The 19,293-nt window shown below is 44.1% G+C and overlaps 1 protein-coding gene across 4 annotated transcripts in view; it reads right to left on the bottom strand.

Annotated features, from left to right (window-relative positions):
* Positions 1–1,258: 1,258 nt before the first annotated feature.
* GABPB2 (GA binding protein transcription factor subunit beta 2) overlaps positions 1,259–19,293 on the bottom strand; it is a 45,515-nt gene continuing 27,480 nt past the window's right edge. Inside the window, exons 4-6 of one of the 4 annotated variants that reach the window (XM_026447766.2) lie at positions 17,555–17,749; positions 12,925–13,075; positions 1,259–1,395 (exon numbers count right to left, since the gene is read on the bottom strand). In XM_026447766.2, coding sequence (XP_026303551.1) covers positions 1,274–1,395; positions 12,925–13,075; positions 17,555–17,749 — 468 coding nt within the window. In that variant the 3' untranslated portion in view covers positions 1,259–1,273. Of the gene's footprint in view, positions 1,396–11,366; positions 11,580–12,924; positions 13,076–17,554; positions 17,750–19,293 lie in introns of those variants that run through there. The other 3 variants (XM_026447765.2, XM_026447764.2, XM_026447763.2) reach the window with 3 other exon arrangements.

Raw genomic sequence — 19,293 nt, 5'->3', positions numbered from 1 at the left:
CAGCTACTCGGGAGGCTGAGGCAGAAGAATGGCGTGAACCCGGGAGATGGAGCTTGCAGTGAGCAGAGATTGCGCCACTGCACTCCAGCCTGGGTGACAGAGCGAGACTCCGTCTCAAAAAAAAAAAAAAAAGAAAGGAAGGAAGGAAGGAAGAAAGAAAGAAAAAAGAAGGAAGGAAGGAAGGAAAAGAAAAGAAAGAGTGAGTCACAGATAGAACTTTGCAGTAATAAGTGGGGTATCAACATCCATATGAAACACATCTAGGTAGTTCAATGGAAACAAAGGATTCCCACCTCTTAGAAACAAAGAACAGTTAAATATTAAAGTTGAAAGGTCCTGGATAGATAACCTAATCCAAGTATCATGCCAACGATGAGGAAACTAGAACCTGGAGAAGCGATTTATCCAAGATCAAAGAGCAAACCAAAAGAATAGCAAGGACAAGTTTAATACACTGCTTTTCCCTTTGCTATGTTGTTCCCTCATATAAATCTGAGTAGAGATCTTTATGATTATACTCATTCAGAAAAATAGGACTGGAATTGGAAGAATGTTCTTACCACCCAAATGTCATGGCAGAAAGAAATCAGAACATTCTGCTTTCATATATGATGGAGCAGATGGTCAGAGGGTTCTAGAAAGATTTCTAAATGTCTACTGAGCCCTACCTGTGACTATATGCCCCTACCTATATGAAGCCTTAAGTCTTCCCCTGACAGACCACTAGCTCTGGCTAAATGACTTGAAAACTATTTTGTTTTAAATATCAGAAAGGCAATACGTACCCTATATTTGCCCAACTCCTTTGGAAATGCCAAAATAACATCTCCAATGAAAATAAAAGCAAGCCATGAAGTACAAAGGATATGACAATGAAAAAGGTACCAGTCTCATGTATTTTGATACTTTAATATATCTGGGCTGCTATTTTGAATCATTCTATGATAGCATCAGTCAAAACATAACATAGAGTATCTCCAAAAAAATCTGCTAATATGAGAACAGACATTTCAATGTGAAGTAACTAGAGTCAGGGAAAACAAACTTCAAACTGTAAAAACACAAAGGAATAATTTAGTCATTCTCTCATATTATTCAGCTGTCTGATTATATCACCTGGCAATTTTTCTTTCTGATGTTCAATGATGCTACATCCCTTTTCCTTAGCTGCCTCTAATTAAATGCAATTCTTTAATAATATTTCATGCAAATTAAATCTGCTGGAGAATTAAAAACAAAAGAAAAAGTGGTGATTCACCCAGCAGCCTATCCCTTACCTACCTGTGGCTTTGTGTGAGTTGGGGAGGGGGACAGATGCCTCAGCAAGAGCTGCAAGGGTAGCCAGCACTGAGGTGGTAGAATTTGAAAACTGTACTATTGAGGTATGGGGGTCACCTATTTCAGTAAGAAAGACAAATGAAGTCCAATGTATAGGAAAACTTGAGGCAAATTAAAAACAGCTTATTAAATCAAAACCTCAGCTCTTCACTCTAATGTCTTCAATCTTGTTCTCTAACTCAAACTGATATAAGCCAATTATATCAGTGTTAAAATTCTTTTAAGGTTTAAAAAGTTTTTCCTTTAAAGTGGATTAAATTAGTATACTTGGAGGGCCGGGCATGCTTCACGCCTATAATCCTAGCACTCTGGGAGGCCAAGGCAGGTGGATCACGAGGTCAGGAGATCGAGACCATCCTGGCTAACACGGTGAAACTCCGTCTCTACTAAAAATACAAAAAATTAGCTGGGCGTGGTGGTGGGCGCCTGCAGTCCCAGCCACTTGGGAGGCTGAGGCAGGAGAATGGCATGAACCTGGGAGGCGGAGCTTGCAGTGAGCCGAGATCGCACCACTGCACTTCAGCTTGGGCGACAGAGCAAGAGTCCATCTCAATAAATAAATAAATAAATAAATAAAGTTTCATATATTGAATGTCAAAAGGTAGTACAATAGATTAATACTAAAAATACTTTAGTTATGTCAAGATATACTTTTATTTTTTATTTATTTTTTGAGATGGAATCTTGCTCTGTCTCCCAGGCTGGAGTGCAGTGGCACGGTCTCTGCTCACTGCAACCTCCGACTCCCAGATTCAAGCACTTCTCCTATCTCAGCCTCCTGAGTAGCTGGGATTACAGGCATGCACCACCACGCCCAGCTAAATTTTTGTACTTTTAGTAGAGACAGGATCTCACCATGTTGCTGGTCTTGAACTCCTGATTTCAGGTGATCTGCCTGCCTCAGCCTCCCAAAGTGCTGGGATTACAGGTATGAGCCACTGTGTCCGGCCAAGATGTACTTTTAGAAAGACTTTGTTCATAACCTTCTCTTACATCTATGTGCTATTCTCATAGCTAAGTTGTAAGAGGGAAGTGCACTAGATCTGGCAACAGACATGCCTAACTTTATGAACCAAAAGTATTACTCTAACTGTAGATATTTCCTTGTTGGGGAAAAATAGTATTACTTGGCCGGGCGTGGTGGCTCAAGCCTGTAATCCCAGCACTTTGGGAGGCCGAGACGGGCGGATCACGAGGTCAGGAGATCGAGACCATCCTGGCTAACACGGTGAAACCCCGTCTCTACTCAAAAATACCAAAAAACTAGCCGAGCAAGGTGGCGGGCGCCTGTAGTCCCAGCTATTCGGGAGGCTGAGGCAGGACAATGGCGTAAACCCGGAAGGCGGAGCTTGCAGTGAGCTGAGATCCGGCCACTGCACTCCAGCCTGGGGGACAGAGCGAGACTCCGTCTCAAAAAAAAAAAAAGTATTACTTAACAGTATTATAAAATGAATTATATTTCCCTATTTCTTTCCCTATAATTTCAGAGATACCTATTATGCCAGTTACAAATGTATTGCCTCTCAGTTCCAAATCTACCCTTCTTTGTCCTGCCTGGTGATGCTGGGGCTGGACCCTATAAACATTTCTTGTCAGCTGGCATGACATTAAGCTTTGTTAGTATAGAAGAAGTGGCTGCACCCACTATTGGCTATTCCTGTATTCCTTTTTTTGTTTTTTTGAGACAGAGTTTTGTTCTTGTTGCCCAGACTGGAGTGCAATGGAGCGATCTCAGCTCACTGCAACTTCTGCCTCCCGGGTTCAAGCCATTCTCCTGCCTCAGCCTCCCAAGTAGCTGGGACTACAGATGCGTGCCACCATGCCCAACTAATTTTTGTATTTTTAGTAAGACGGGGTTTCACCATGTTAGCCAGGCTGGTCTGGAACTCCTGACCTCAAGTGATCTGCCTGCCTCGGCCTCCCAAAGTGCTGGGATTACAGGCGTGAGCCAGCACACCAAGCAATATATTTTCTTTTTAAATGTACTCTTAATTTTTTTTTTTTTTCAAGACAAAGTCTGGCATTATTGCCCAGGCTGGAGTGCAGTGATACAATCTTGGCTCACTGCAACCTCTGCCTCCCAGGCCCAAGCTGTCCTCCCACCTCAGCCTTCCAAGTAGCTGGGACTACAGTCGTGCATCACCATGCCTGGCTAATTTTTTTTTTTTTTTTTTTTTGTACAGACCAGCTTTCACCATGCTGCCCAGGCTGCTCTCGAACTCGTGAGTTCAAGCTATCTGCCTGCCTCAGTCTCCCAAAGTGCTGGGATTATAGGCATGAGTCACCGTGCCCAGCCTACTCTTAATTTTTGTTTTCCCATTACCTATGCTTAAATATTCTTTCCAGTTTTTCTTCTTTCAAGAAGTCAGGGCCAGCTGCAGTGGCTCACGCCTGTAATCCCAGCACTTTGGGAGGCCAAGGCGGGCAGATCACCTGAGGTCAGGAGTTTGAGACCAGCCTGGTCAACATGGTTAAACCCTGTCTCTACTACAAAATGCAAAAAAAAAAAAAATAGCTGGGTGTGGTGGCGCACACCTGTAGTCCCAGCTACTCAGGAGGCTGAGGCGGAGAAGCGCTTGAACCCAGAAGGCAGAGGTTGCTGTGAGCTGAGATTGTGCTACTGCACTCCAGCCTGGGTGACAGAGTGAGACTCTGTCTTAAAAAAAAAAAAAACAAAAAAACAAAAGTCAGTTATCAGACCAGGCAGGGTGGCTCACAACTGTAGTCCCCGCACTTTGGGAGACTGAGGTAGGAGAATTGCTTGAGCTCAGTACTTTGAGACCAGCCTGGGCAACACAGCAAGACCTCATCTCTATTATTGTTATTTTCTTAATTAAAAGAAAAAAAGAAATTAGTTATCTGCAAAATACTTAAGGAAACTCCTATTTAACATTCTTGTTTTTTTTTTCTTTTTCTTTTTCTTTTTATTATACTTTAAGTTCTAGGGTACATGTGCACAATGTGCAGGTTTGTTACATAGATATACATGTGCCATGGTGGTGTGCTGCACCCATTAACTCGTCATTTACAATAGGTATTTCTCTTAATGCCATCCCTCCTCCCTCCCCCAAACCCACGACAGGCCCTAGTGTGTGATGTTCCCTGCCCTGTGGCCAAGTGTTCTTATTTAATATTCTTTAAAGAAAATCCTTCTACAGAGCAGAGGATCCTTTCTGATGTGATTTGGTAATCTAACTAGTTTATACATTTAAACTTCAGCAGATTTTCCTTAAAAAGATAAATTACTTGCATAGTAAGTAATTCATCTTCAAGCTGCAAACCATTTTTTTTTTTTCAAGACAGTCTCACTCCGTTGCCCAGGCTGGAGTGCAGTAGCGTGATCTCAGCTCACTGCAACTTCCGCCTCTCAGATTCAAGCGATTCTCCTGCCTCAACCTCCTGAGTAACTGGGATTACAGGCTCCTGCCACCACGCTTGGCTAATTTTTTTTGTATTTTCAGTAGAGACAGGGTTGCGTCACACTGGCCAGGCTGGTCTCGAACTCCTGACCTTAAGTGATCCACCTGCCTCAGTCTCCCAAAGTGTTGAGATTACAGGAGTGAGTCACCGTGCCGGCCTTAGAAACCATTTTCTTTTGTTATTTTAAGATTTTGTTTTATTTTGTTTTGTTATTTTCTTTTGTTATTTTTATTATTTAAGTCTTGCTCTATCATCCAGGCTGAAGTGCAATGGCACGATCTCGGCTCACTGCAAACTTCGCCTCCCGGGTTCAAGCAGTTCACTGCTTCAGCCTCCCCAGTAGCTGGGGACTACAAGTGTGTGCCACCACGCCTGGTTAATTTTTGTATTTTTAGTAGAGACTGAGTTTCACCATCTTGGCCAGGCTGGTCTTGAACTCCTGACCTCATGATCCGCCCGCCTCAGCTTCCCAAAGTGCTGGGATGACAGACGTGAGCCACCACACCCGGCCCAGAAACCATTTTAATTAAAGCTTTAGGATGATTACTATGGGAGTGGGGATGGGGATGGAGGTAGTGAGGATATCCCAATGTTATTCTTTTTTCTTTCCCTCTACACATACTCAGTGGAACAATGTTATCCTAATGCTCTCATAAAATACCCAGGAAACCAAATGGTCTAAGTAGTATACCATGCTTGACCTCCAGAAGTACCCTATGTGTATCAAATTACTCTATACTACAGCCTATTCTCAAATTTTCCTTCTTGGCCGGGTGCGGTGGCTCAAGCCTGTAATCCCAGCACTTTGGGAGGCCGAGACAGGAGGATCACGAGGTCAGGAGATCAAGACCATCCTGGCTAACCCGGTGAAACCCTGTCTCTACTAAAAAATACAAAAAAATAGCCAGGCGAGGTGGCAAGTGCCTGTAGTCCCGCTACTCGGGAGGCTGAGGCAGGAGAATGGCATAAACCCGGGAGGTGGAGCTTGCAGTGTGCTGAGATCCGGCCACTGCACTCCAGGCTGGGCCACAGAGTGAGACTCTGTCTCAAAAAAAAAAAAAAAAAAAAAGTTCCTTCTTAGCCTATTCCCAAATTTTCCTTCGTAGTTCATGCTTTTCTCATCACTCAACATTTCATACCAAATACCGATATAAGAACTCACAGGCCAGGCGCGGTGGCTCACGCCTGTAATCCCAGCACTTTGGGAGGCCAAGGCAGGCGGATCATGAGGTCAGGAGTTCGAGACCAGCCTGGCTAACATGGTGAAACCCCGTCTCTACTAAAAATACAAAAAATGAGCTGGGCGTGGTGGTGGGTGCCTGTAGTCGCAGCTACTCTGGAGGCTGAGGCAGGAGAATGGTGTGAACCCGGGAGGCGGAGCTTACAGTGAGCCAAGATGGAGCCACTGCACTCCAGCCTGGGCAACAGAACAAGACTCCATCTCAACAACAACAAAAAAAACCTCACAAATCCTCCTCTAAAATGAAACACAGGACAAGCAATTTTTTTTTTTTTGGGGGGGATGGAGTTTCACTCTTCTTACCCAGGCTGGAGTGCAATGATGCAATCTCAGCTCACCGCAACCTCCACCTCCCAGGTTCAAGCAATTCTCCTGCCTCAGCCTCCCTTAGTAGGTGGGATTACAGGCATGAGCCACCATACCTGGCTAATTTTGTATTTTTAGTAGAGACAGGGTTTCTCCACATTGGTTAGGCTGGTCTTGAACTTCTGACCTCAGGTGATCCACCGCGTGAGCCATCACACCCGCCACAATTAAAAAAAAATTTTTTTTTTTTAGAAAAGGCTGCTTTTATTTTATCACAGAAAAAAAAAAATTACCAAGCTCCTATAATTAAAAGTTCAAGTAGGCCAAGCATCAGATAGGCCACCCAGCTAATGGTAAATTGGTAAACACCTAGGTAGAACTGCTTCATGGGAAAAGCATTTTATCCTTTTTTTTTTTTTTTTTGAGACAGAGTCTTGCTCTGTCACCTAGGCTGGAGTGCAGTGGCTCAATCTTGGCTTACTGCAATCTCTGCCTCCGGGGATCAAGCGATTCTCCTGCCTCAGCCTCCCGAGTAGTGGGGATTACAGGTGCCCGCCAGCACGCCCGGCTAATTTTTGTATTTTTAGTAGAGATGGGGTTTCTCCATGTTAGCCAGGCTGCTCTTGAACTTCTGACCTCAGGTGATCCACCTGCCTCGGCCACCCAAAGTACTGGAATTGCAGGTGTGAGCCACCAGGCCCAGCCGCATTATAAGCACATGATGATTCCAATCTGAGGGTGCTCTTCCTTTTACTCAAACAGAACAACTCAACCAATTACACCTCAATAGCAAAATTAAGAAAGAACACTTATGAAAATCAGGTTTAGGGCTGGGCGCAGTGGCTCACGCCTGTAATCCCAGCACTTTGGGAGGCCAAGGTTGGTGGATCACCTGAGGTTAGGGGTTTGAGACAGGCCTGGGCAACATGGTGAAACTCCGTCTCTAATAAAAATTCAAAAAAATTACCCAGGCATGGTGGCACGTGCCTGTAGTCCCAGGTACTCGGGAGGCTAACGCACAATAATTGTTTGAACCTGGGCAGCCGAAGTTGCAGTGAGCTGAGATCACACCATTGCACTCCATCCTGAATGACACAGCAAAACTCTGTCTCAATTGAAAAAAAAAAAAAAAATCAGGTAGAGTATTCTGACATATACAGTTGAAACTGAAAACCAATAGTGCAAATTGTTTCCTTAGACTTATTCTAGTGAATCATAGGAAAATAAAGTACTTCATTGTTCAAAAATCTTTATTTTTCTTTCTTTCTTTTTTTTTTTTTTTTGAGGCAGAGTCTTGCTCTGTCATCAGGCTGGAGCACAGTGGCGTATCTCAGCTCACTGCAACCTCTGCCTCCTGGTTCAAGCAATTCTTCTGCCTCAGTAGTCCCAAGTAGCTGGGTGTACAGGCGCATGCCACCACGCCCACCTAATTTTTGTATTGAGACAGGGTTTCACCATGTTGGCCAGGATGGTCTCGATTTCTTGACCTTGCGATCTGCCTGCCTCAGCCTCCCAAAGTGCTGGGATTACAGGCATGAGCCAGTGCGCCTGGACTTTTTTTTTTTTTTTTTTTGGATAAGGGTTTTGCTCTTGTTGCCCAGCCTGGAGTGCGATGGCATGATCTCAGCTCACTGCAACCCCCGTCTCCTGGGTTCAAGCGATTCTCCTGCCTCAGCCTCCCAAGTAGCTGGGATTATAGGCATGTGCCACCACACCCTGCTAATTCTGTATTTTTTAGTGGAGATGGGGTTTCTCCATGTTAGTAGGCTGGTCTTGAACTCCGACTTCAGGTGATCCCAACTTCAGCTGATTTTTTTAAAGGATTTTTAAAAAAAGATTTATATAGAGATATATGTATGTATTACATATTTATGTATTTTATATATTTATATAAAGAATTAACTGAAAGTATCATAGGATTATCATTTTAGTAGGTATTTAGTAGGTAGCATGCCCCATCACGCCCGGCTAATTTTTGTATTCTTAGTAGAGATAGGGTTTCACCATGTTGCCCAGGCTGGTCTTGAACTCCTGAGCTCAGGCAATCCGCCCACCTAGGCCTCCTAGAGTGCTAGGATTATAGCTGTGAGCCACCGTGCCCGGCCTTTAGTAGGTATTTTTGATACCAAAATCTGGATTGCAGTTTGTTTTCAAATTTTCCATTCATGGCGAGGCATGGTGGGTCATGCCTGTGATCCTAGCACTTTGGGAAGCCAAGGCAGAACAATTGCTTGAGTCCAGGAATTCAAGACAAACCTGCGCAACATGACGAAACCGTCTCTTAGCGAGGCATGGTGGTACAAGCCTATAGTCCCAGCTACTTGGGAGGCTGAGGCAGGAGGATCACTTGAGTCTGGGAGGTAGAGGTTACAGTGAGCCAAGATCATGCCAGTGCGCTGCAGCCTGGGAGACAGAGTGAGACCCTGTCTCAAAAAAACCAAAAATTTCTATTTATTACTAAGGTTATCAGTCATCATCAGTGCCACCACCAAACTGCAGGGATTTGGGAAGGCAGAGTAATTTAAACATTAATCAGGATAAAGTTATAAAGATGAATTTCCTGTTTCTGCACAATCATGAGATGCATTCCAAATTAAATATAAATAGGTCGGGTGTGGTGGCTCATGCTTGTAATCCCAGCACTTTCGGAGGCCAAGGTGGGGTGGATCACTTGACATCAGGAGTTCAAGACCAGCCTGGCCAGCACAACCCTCCTAAATCCTGATCTAAAGAGTTTACTTATATAAACTTCTGAATAAGTAACAAGCGTTTCACTGATACGCCTTTTTCTTTCCAAAATCAACAGCATCCATGCACATTTTACTTCATTTTAAATTGAGTTTTATGTTGAGGAGAAGGAAGCAATTAAGATTTTTTAACGCCGGGCGTGGTGGCTCACACCTGTAATCCCAGCACTTTGGGAGGTGGAGGCAGGTGAATGGCTTGAACTTGGGAGGCGGAGGTTGCAGTGAGCCGAGATCAGGCCATTGCACTCCATTGCACAATGGCGCAATCTTGGCTCACTGCAACCTCCACCTCCCGGGTTCAAATGATTCGCCTGCCTCAGCTTCCTGAGTAGCTGGGAGCAACAGTAAGACTCCATCTTAGAAAAAAAGAAAAGAAAAAAAAAAAAAAAAAAGCTGGGCATGGGCCTGTTGTAATCCCAGCTACTCAGGAGGCTGAGGCATGAGAATCACTTGAACCCTGCAAGTGGAGGTTGGAGGTTGCAGTGAGCCGAGACTGAGCCACTGCACTCCAGTCTGGGTGACAGAGTGAGACTCTGTCTCAAACAAAAACAAAAAAATCTTTTTAAAAATCTATATCTAAAAAACAAAATCTTAAAAAAAGTCTAAGGCTTTAAAATTTATTTTTAATTGGGGCAGCCTGCATTCTATACACTACAATGAAAGCTCCTTCAGTTATTAAAAGTATTATTGGATGATGGGAAACAAGAAGCCCACTCGCCACTTCAGAAAAGAATATCCTTTAAAGCAGTTGACTAATACTTATAAGACCTGAATTTGTCTTATAAATGTTCTCTTTTCCTTTATCTGCACCAATTAAGCATTGGGTAGACTAATCAGCTAAAGAGGGATAGCTAGGTTGAACTGCTTTATAAGACGATATTGGGGCAGTCAGCTCTATTATATGATAGTTTAGGAATTTCAATTTGCAGTTATCCACATAAAGAGGAAAGAAAGTCGAGTAGGTCTGCCAAAAGCTACATGACAAACATGATATTGGCACATGGGAATCAAAGCAAAGAATCTCTATCCAAAATATGCTTTGCTTATCATTCCAGATCTGGGTCCGGAGAATTTCATTAGTTAGACTAAAGACCAACTCAACTGAGCGCAGTGGTTCACACCTGTAATCCCAGCACTTTGGGTGGCCGAGGTGGGTGGTTCACAAGGTCAGGAGTTTGAGACTAGCCTGGCCAACATGGTGAAACCTCATCTCTACTAAAAATACAAAAATTCGCCAGGTGTGGTGGTGGGCGCCTGTCGTCCTAGCTACTCGGGAGGCTAAGGCAGGAGAATCATTTTAATCTGGGAGGTGGAGGTTGCAGTGAGTCAAGATCGCACCACTGCACTACGGCCTGGGCGACAGAGTGAGACTCCGTCTCAAAAAAAAAAAAAAAAAGACCAACTCTAGCTCTTTTCACATGTTCATAAGCATATAACTTTATTGGCTACAAAATAATTTTGGACTGTAAACTAGTTGTTTTGGCCAGGCACGGTGGCTCACGCCTGTAATCCTAGCACTTTGTGAGGCCGAGAGAGGTGGATCACAAGGTCAGGAGTTCGAGACCAGCCTGGCCAATATGGTGAAACCTCGTCTCTACTACAAATACAAAAATTAGCTGGGTATGGTGGTAGGCGCCTGTAGTCCCAGTTACTCGGGAGGCTGAGGCAGAAGAATTGCTTGAACCCAGGAGGTGGAGGTTGTAGGGAACCGAGATTGGGCTACTGCACTCCAGCCTAGGCGACAGAGTGAGACTCCGTCTCAAAAAAAAAGTTTCAATCAGTGTGACTGAACCAATATGAATCCAAAAGATCGTGAATGTTCTGATTACATGTATATATAAATTTAATGTAAAGTTTTTGTATCATCCAGGTGAATGCAAAATTATTTTAAATAACCGTTGATAGGCTATAAAATGAAGATCACTATTGCCCCCTGGTGGGCATGTTGGGGTCAAACTTTGCTAAGAAATTATGTTTTCATTTAATAGCTATTATTGAAATCCTAGTATCAAATGGACCTTCAAATACAAATTCTCAAACTCTCACAACAACCTCCTAAAGTAGGTATTATTATATCCCAATGTTACTGATAAGTAAACAAGGCACAGAAAAGTACGAAGTTTTCCTAGGGTCAAGCAGCTAGTAAACCAATAATTATTTGAGCACAATTCTGATTCCAAAATTCCACGTATATCACATACATTGTTTCTTCTCTTTTACCACACTACCTCTCAATATCAATAGCTTAGTCAAGATCTTTCCTTTGACATTATACAAACTTAACTGAGGATACTGTTATTTCAAATAAAAGACACAGAAAAAGAAACCAATAGCCAATTGGAAAATTTATTTAAATGAGGACACAAGTTATTTCATTGTAAAACAAATATCTGTAAGAGGAGATGCTGACTGAAAGGCTGGGGGCGGTGGCTCATGCCTGTAATCCCAGCACTTTGGGAGGCTGATGCGGGTAGATCACGAGGTCAGGAGATCGAGACTATCCTGGCTAACACGGTGAAACCCCGTCTCTAGCAAAAATACAAAAATTAGCCGGGCGTGGTGGCATGCGCCTGTAGGACCAGCTACTCAGGAGGCTGAGGCAGGAGAATCACTTGAACCCGAGAGGCAGAGGTTGAAGTAAGCCAAGATTATGCCACTGCACTCCAGCCTGGGACACAGAGCTAGACTCTGCCTCGGAGGAAAAAAAAAAGGAGATGCTGAAAATAAACTCATTCATTCTTATTTAGATAGATGGTTTTGTTGAAAACATACAGGTTTCTTTTTTTTTTTTTTTTTGAGATGAAGCTTCACTCTTGCTGCCCAGGCTAGAGTGCAATGGCGCGATCTTGGCTCACTGCAACCTCCTCCTCCCCAGGTTCAAGCGATTATCCTGCCTCAGCCTCCCAAGTAGCTGGGATTACAGGCACCCGCCACCACATCCGGCTAATTTTTGTATATTTAGTAGAGATGGGCTTCCATCATGTTGACCAGGATGGTCTTAAACTTCTGACCTCAGGTGATCCACCCGCCTCGGCCTCCCAAAGTGCTGGGACTACAGGCAAGAGCACCACGCCGAGTCAAAAACATACAGGTTTCAAAAGATCAACACCAAGTAGTTTTCTCTGCTATTTTCTTTTTATATATGTACTCAAGAACAAATCCAGACTCTTATACTTTATTCAGATAATCACATTTACCTCTTTTGTATCAGTACTCCAAAAGCCACTTATGTTTATTCTGCTTTGTTACTGCTTTAAACTATTAATGTTTATTTCCCTTATCAGTATCATGTCAAAGCACCTTCATATTTTCATTTTTGGTCTAGGCATAACCCTTCAATAGATTAATCTGTAGAATATTTTCCTTTATTTTTAGAGACAGGGTCTTGCTGTGTCACCCAGGCCAGAGTGCAGTGGCACAATCATAACTCACAGTAAGTCCAACTCCTGAGCTCACGAGATCCTCCCATGTCAGCCTCCTGAGTAGCTGGGACTACAGGTATGCATCACCATGCCCACCTAATTTATTTTTAGTAGAGGATGGGGTCTCTCTATGTTGCCCAGACCAGGGTGGCCTCAAGCAATCTTCCCACCTTGGCCTCCCAAAGCATTGGGATTACAGATATGAGCCACTGTGCCCAAGCCAGAATATTCTACTTTTAACACAATAAGTATTCCTTTGTAACCCCTATGTATGATTTTTCCCTTCCCCAGAAAGAATAAGTACCTTAGCTTTAAAATCTATTACAAATCTTCTGCTTTGGCAATATTTTAATTATAGAGTATTAGAAAGGGTATCCATTCATCTCTTGGAAAACCTAGGGTTTTGTTCATTTTTGAGTCTAAAATAAATTTCATGTTATCAGAACATTACCTGAGGTTGTTTTGGTGTTGGCTGAAGAAACAAGGCTTGCGAGGTTAATAACCTCTCCCGATGTGAAGATGAATGGAGCAGCCATAGTCACAGGGTCAGTCACAGGGTTGGCTCTCTCTGGATTAACATTCACCTGATTCTGCATTGCTTCCTACCAAACAAGGCAGGATATTTCAGTCAGAACACTTATTAGCTTTTCTTTTCTTTCTTTCTTTCTTTTTTTTTTTTTTTTTTGAGACAGCCTCACTCTGTTGACCAGGCTGGAGTGCAGTGGCATGATCTCGGCTCACTGCAACCTCCGCTTCCTGGGTTCAGGTAATTCTAATGCCTCAGCCTCCCAAGCAGCTGGGATTACAGGCACATGCCACTACGCCCAGCTAATTTTTTGTATTTTTAGTAGATACGGGGTTTTGCCATGTTGCCCAAGTTGGTCTAGAACTCCTGGGCTCAGGCAAATCGCCCGCCTTGGCCTCCTAAAGTGGTAGGATTACAGGCCTGAGCCACTATGCCCAGCCCAAGAACACTTACTAGCTTTAGTTACACACTTACTGAACAGCATTTTCCACTCCCACCCTAATGCTCTATCAATCATAACTAGTTCCCATATACAATCTCCCACCGGAGATCAGAGTTCTCATTAAGACTACCTTTTTTTTCAGACCAGGCCAACAGAGTTGTTAGGTTGCTTTCCAAAGCTTGTTTCTACTTCAGGAAAGCAAAGGTGTATTATTTGCAAAAAATTCTAGACAATTCATTTAACCTCTATGAATCTTGTTTTTTTCATTTGAAAAATGAGGGAGTCAGGCCAGGTGCAGTGGCTCATGCCTGTAATCTCACCACTTTGGGAGGCTGAGGCAGGTGGATCACTTGAGGTCAGGAGTTTGAGACCAGCCTGGCCAACATGGTGAAACCCTGTCTCTACTAAATACAAAAGTATCAGCTGGGCGTGGTGGCGGGTGCTTGTAATCCCAGCTACTCAGGAGGCTGAGGCAGGAGAATTGCTTGAACCCAGGAGGCCAAGACTGCAGTGAGCCAAAATAGCATCATTATACTCCAGCCTGGGTGACAGAGTGAGACTCCGTCTCAAAAAAAGAAAAAAGAAAGGCCGGGCATGGTGGCTCAAGCCTGTAATCCCAGCACTTTGGGAGGCCGAGGCAGGCGGATCACAAGGTCAGGAGATCGAGACCATCCTGGCCTACACGGTGAAACCCCGTCTCTACTAAAAAATACAAAAAACTAGCTGGGCGAGGTGGCGGGCGCCTGTAGTCCCAGCTACTCGGGAGGCTGAGGCAGGAGAATGGCGTGAACCCGGGAGGCGGAGCTTGTAGTGAGCTGAGATCCGGCCACTGCACTCCAGCCTGGGTGACAGAGCGAGACTCCATCTCAAAAAAAAAAAAGAAAAATGAGGGAGTTGATCTGAATAGTCTAAAAAGTAATTTCCAGCTGGGCGCGGTGGCTCACGCCTATAATCCCAGCACTTTGGGAGGCCGAAGCGGGTGGATCACAAGGTCAGGAGATCGAGACCATCCTGGCTAAAACTCACATCACTGCACTCCAGCCTGGGCAACAGAGTGAGACTCAATCTCAAAAATAAAAAAATAAAAATAAAAATAAAAAATAAAAAGTAATTTCCAGCACTAATATTTTGTGATTAATTATCTACAAGTCAGTGTGTTAGCAAGAGATCCCTGCAGAGTATCTACAGAGAACAATATTCTCTAGAGTTTTATCCAACTACTTGTTCCATTCTGCCACTGAAGAAATTCCTAAGAGAATATATAACAAGCAAATAAGTGCCAGATTTTAAAGTCTCGCTCCATATGCTGTACTTTTGCTTCCAGGGATATCTGTTCAATTATGGTGAAAAGAAGCTTATCTTTATTTTATTACTTTCAGAAGCAATTTTCTGCAAACATAATCACTACTTTAAAAAGTCCAGTTATGAAAGGGCTCTAAACAAAGAACTGAAAGTTGAAGGGGCTAACCAGTCTATAGACCACCTGTCAGTTAGAAAAAAAAAATACTGAAAATGCAGCAGAAATGGCTTGCTTGCTTGCTTTCTCTTTCTTTCCCTTTTTTTTTGGAGACAGAGTCCTGCTCTGTCACCCACGCTGGAGTGCAGTGGTGCAACCTCCACCTCCACGGTTCCTGCTTCAGCCTCCCAAGTAGCTGGGACTACAGGCGCACATTGCCACGCCCGGCTAATTTCTTTTGTATTTTAGTAGAGACAGGGTTTCATCGAGTTGCCCAGGCTGGCCTTGAACTCCTGAGCTCAGGCAATCCACCCTCCTTGGCCTCCCAAAGTGTTAAGATTATAGGTATGAGCCACCGTGCCCAGCCAGAAATGACTATTTTTCATATATAATTAGCCCCTTGACTAAGAGCTTCAATTGAAACAGGTTATCCATTCTTTGGATATTGTCAAATTCCTTCTTGGTTTGTTTGTTTTTTTTTTTTGAGACGGAGTCTGGCTCTGTCACCCAGGCTGGAGTGCAGTGGCCGGATCTCAGCTCACTGCAAGCTCCGCCTTCCGGGTTTACACCATTCTCCTGCCTCAGCCTCCCGAGTAGCTGGGACTACAGGCGCCTGCCACCTCGCCTGGCTAGTTTTTTGTATTTTTTAGTAGAGACAGGGTTTCACCAGGTTAGCCAGGATGGTCTCAATCTCCTGACCTAGTGATCTGCCGGTCTCGGCCTCCCAAAGTGCTGGGATTACAGGCTTGAGCCACCGCGTCCGGCCCCTTCTTGGTTTTTTTTGAGTGTCTCACTCTGTCTCCCAGGCTTGAGTACAATGGCATGATCTCAGCTCACTACAACCTCCACCTCCCAAGTTCAACCTGCTGCCTCCATCTCCCAAGTAGCTGGGATTACAGGCACCCACCACCAAACCAGCTAATTTTTGTATTTTTAGTAAAGATGAGGTTTCACCATGTTGGCCAGACTGGGCTTGAACTCCTGACCTCAGGTGATTCACCCGCCTCGGCCTCCCAAAGTGCTAGGATTTCAGGTGTGAGCTACCGTGCCTGGCCTAAATTCCTTCTTGAATTTGCCCTTTTCCTTTATCCTCCATTAGGACATGAAGTGCTCACAGCATGATAAAATTAAAGATAGGAAATAAAATATTATAATATCGCATGATAGACATCTAGTAAGTGCTATGGGAGCACACAGGAGGGAAGAGTAGTACTGCTACATGGTGAAATAGTAGCACTTCCTTGGTTCAATTTCTCATTGGCCCTTGCCTGGCCTAATGAAAGTCACCATATAGTTATTTAGCATTAAGTGTCTCTCTCTCATCTGTGTGTCACATCATCTTTTTAAAACAAATTTAATCATATCAGTCCTCTATTTAAAAACTTCTATCCAAATCCATCACTCACATAACAGTTCAAACTCCTTCACATGCTATAAAGCATCCCTACATTCAGAATCCAGTCTAACTTTCAAGCTTAGCATCTGCCACTCCCAAACTCTGCTTCCTTTGCCCATTCTCTCATCACTCAACTACTTTTTCTTGAACATTCCATGTTCTTTCACACCTCTGTGTCTTTGATTTGCTCTTATTCTAGCCTAGAATATAGTTTTCTCACTTCTCTGCCTACTTCAATATTCCGTTCAAAACCTACTATTCCCTCCTTTGTGCTCCCATAGCACTTACTAGATATCTATTTATCATGCAATATTATAATATTTTATTTCCTGTCTTTTATCATGCTTTGAACACTTCATGTCATATTAATTTTTTTTTTGAGATGGAATCCTGCTTGTCGCCCAGGCTCGAATGCAGTGGCGTGATCTTGGCTCACTGCAACCTCTGCCTCCCAGGTTCAAGCAATTATCCTGCTTCGGCCTCCCAAGTAGCTGGGATTACAGGCACATACCACCATGACCGGCTAATTTGTTTTGCATTTTTAGTAGAAACGGGGTTTCGCCATATTGGCCAGGCTGGTCTCGAACTCCTGACCTCAGGTGATCCATCTGCCTCGGCCTCCCAAAGTGCTGGGATTACAGGCATGAGCAACCACGCCTGGCCCATGTCGTGTTAATTTTTATATCCCCTGTCCTATTGTTCCCTGATGTGCTGGCTTAAGAAATTAATGGGCAGGCCGGGCACAGTTGCTCATGCCTGTAATCCCAGCACTTTGGGAGGCCGAGGCAGGCGGATCACCTGAGGTCAGGAGTTCAAGACCAGCCTGGCCAACATGGTGAAACCCATCTCTACAAAAATACAAAAATCAGCTGGGCATGATGGCAGGTGCCTGTAATCCCAGCTACTCGGGAGGCTGAGGAGGAAGAATCACTTGAATCCGAGCAGTGAGCCGAGATCGTGTCATTGCACTCCAGCCTGGGCGACAAAGTGAGACTCCATCTCGGAGTGGGGGGTGGGAAACAGAAATTAATGGGACACAGCCGGGCGCAGTATCCCATTAATGTATATAATATATATAGGTTATGTTTATGCTATATATATAATATATATGATATATATAGTGACACTGAGTCACAAGATTGAGACATATTAGAAATGCTATTTTAATAAGATAGGGAAAATTCAGTTTTGATTCAACTCCCACAAAAAAATCCTTAACTTCAATTGACGTATACTCTGGAGAGTATAAAAAGAACCACACCTGGAGGATGACCAAAATCTCAGCATTGTTTTTCTCCAGAGCTATGTCAAAGGCAGATTTATCAAATTTGCTGAAAGCATGGACATCAGCTCCATATTTGATAAGTAACTCTACAACATCTCGATGGTGGCGCTCTGTGGCCCAATGCAAAGCTGTCATCTTCAGCATGTCCTTGGCATTCACATCTGCACCATTCTGTCACAGAAAAGCATTTTTTTCAACAAACAGTGGTTATAGGAGCACAGGTGCAACATCCCATCATCAAATACAGAGGATTTCCATAGATATTATGTACTCAAATCTAGATCACATTTAAGGAATATCAAAGGGAAAAACATTTCTCAAATTCTCCTAAATGCTGACAGACATAATACTTTCAACGAGTGGGTCCTCTAAGGACATCATTGGGAAATTAAACAGATGGAAGACAAAGAGGGAAGGAACAGATTTTTGTTGCATTTATTAATAGAGAGCCAAGTGCCTGAATAAATAGGCATAAGTGCAGAGAATACCTTCAGAAAGGGAAAGAAGAAAAATCAGTAAGTCTGTTTAGCCTTGAAAAAATTAGAAAAGCTGGAACTCAGGAGTTCAAGATGAGCTTGGGGAGTATGATGAAAAAACATGCCTCTACAAAAAATTCAAAACATTAGCCGGGAGTGGTAGTACGTGCCTGTAGTCCCAGCTAAAGGGGAGGGTGAGGTGTGGGTGGCTCTCTTGAGCCTGGGCGGTGGAGGCTGCAGTGAGCCGAAATCATACCACCGCATTCCAGCCTGGGTGACAGAGTGAGACCCCTGTCTCCAAAAAAAAAAAAAAAAAAAAAAAGACCAATAATAATAATAATAATAATAATAATAAATTGGAAAACTAGGCTGGGAGCAATGGCTTACGCCTATAATCTCAGCACTTTGGAAGGGTGAGGATGGAAGGATCACTTGAGGCCAGGAGTCTGAGACCAGCCTGGTCAACGTAGTGAGACCTCATCTGTAATTTTTTTTTTTTAAATATGATTTTTAAAAAATGGTCGGGTGCGGTGGCTCATGCCTATAATCCCAGCACTTTGGGAGGCCGAGGTGGGCAGATCACAAGGTCAAAGGATGGAGACCATCCTGGCCAACACGGTGAAACCCCATCTCTACTAAAAATACAAAAATTGGCCGGGCGCGGTGGCTCACGCCTGTAATCCCAGCACTTTGGGAGGCCAAGGCGGGTGGATCACAAGGTCAGGAGATCAAGACCACGCTGAAACCTGGTCTCTACTAAAAATACAAAAAATTAGCTGGGCGCGGTTGCGGGCGCCTGTAGTCCCAGCTACTAGGGAGGCTGAGGCAGGAGAATGGCGGGAACCCGGGAGGCGGAGCTTGCAGTGAGCCGAGATGGTGCCACTGCCCTCCAGCCAGGGAGACAGCGCGAGCCTCTGTCTCAAAAACAAAACAAAAAAACAAAAATTAGCTGGGCATGGTGGAGCACGCCTGTAGTCCCAGCTACTTGGGAGGCTGAGGCAGGAGAATCACTTGCACCTGGGAGGCAGAGGCTGCAGTGAGCTAGTATTGCGCCACTGCACTCCAGCCTGGCAACAGAGCCAGACTCCGTCTCAAAAAAAAAAAGAAAAAAAAATTTAAAAAACTGGCTAGGCCAGGCGCGGTGGCTCAAGCCTGTAATCCCAGCACTTTGGGAGGCCGAGACGGGTGGATCACAAGGTCAGGAGATCGAGACCATCCTGGCTAACACCGTGAAACCCC

Source organism: Piliocolobus tephrosceles, chromosome 1, assembly GCF_002776525.5.
Source record: "Piliocolobus tephrosceles isolate RC106 chromosome 1, ASM277652v3, whole genome shotgun sequence".
Lineage (NCBI taxonomy): Eukaryota > Metazoa > Chordata > Mammalia > Primates > Cercopithecidae > Piliocolobus > Piliocolobus tephrosceles.
The sequence above is the reverse complement of the archived record's forward strand: the minus strand, read 5'-3'. Positions and strand labels throughout refer to the sequence as shown.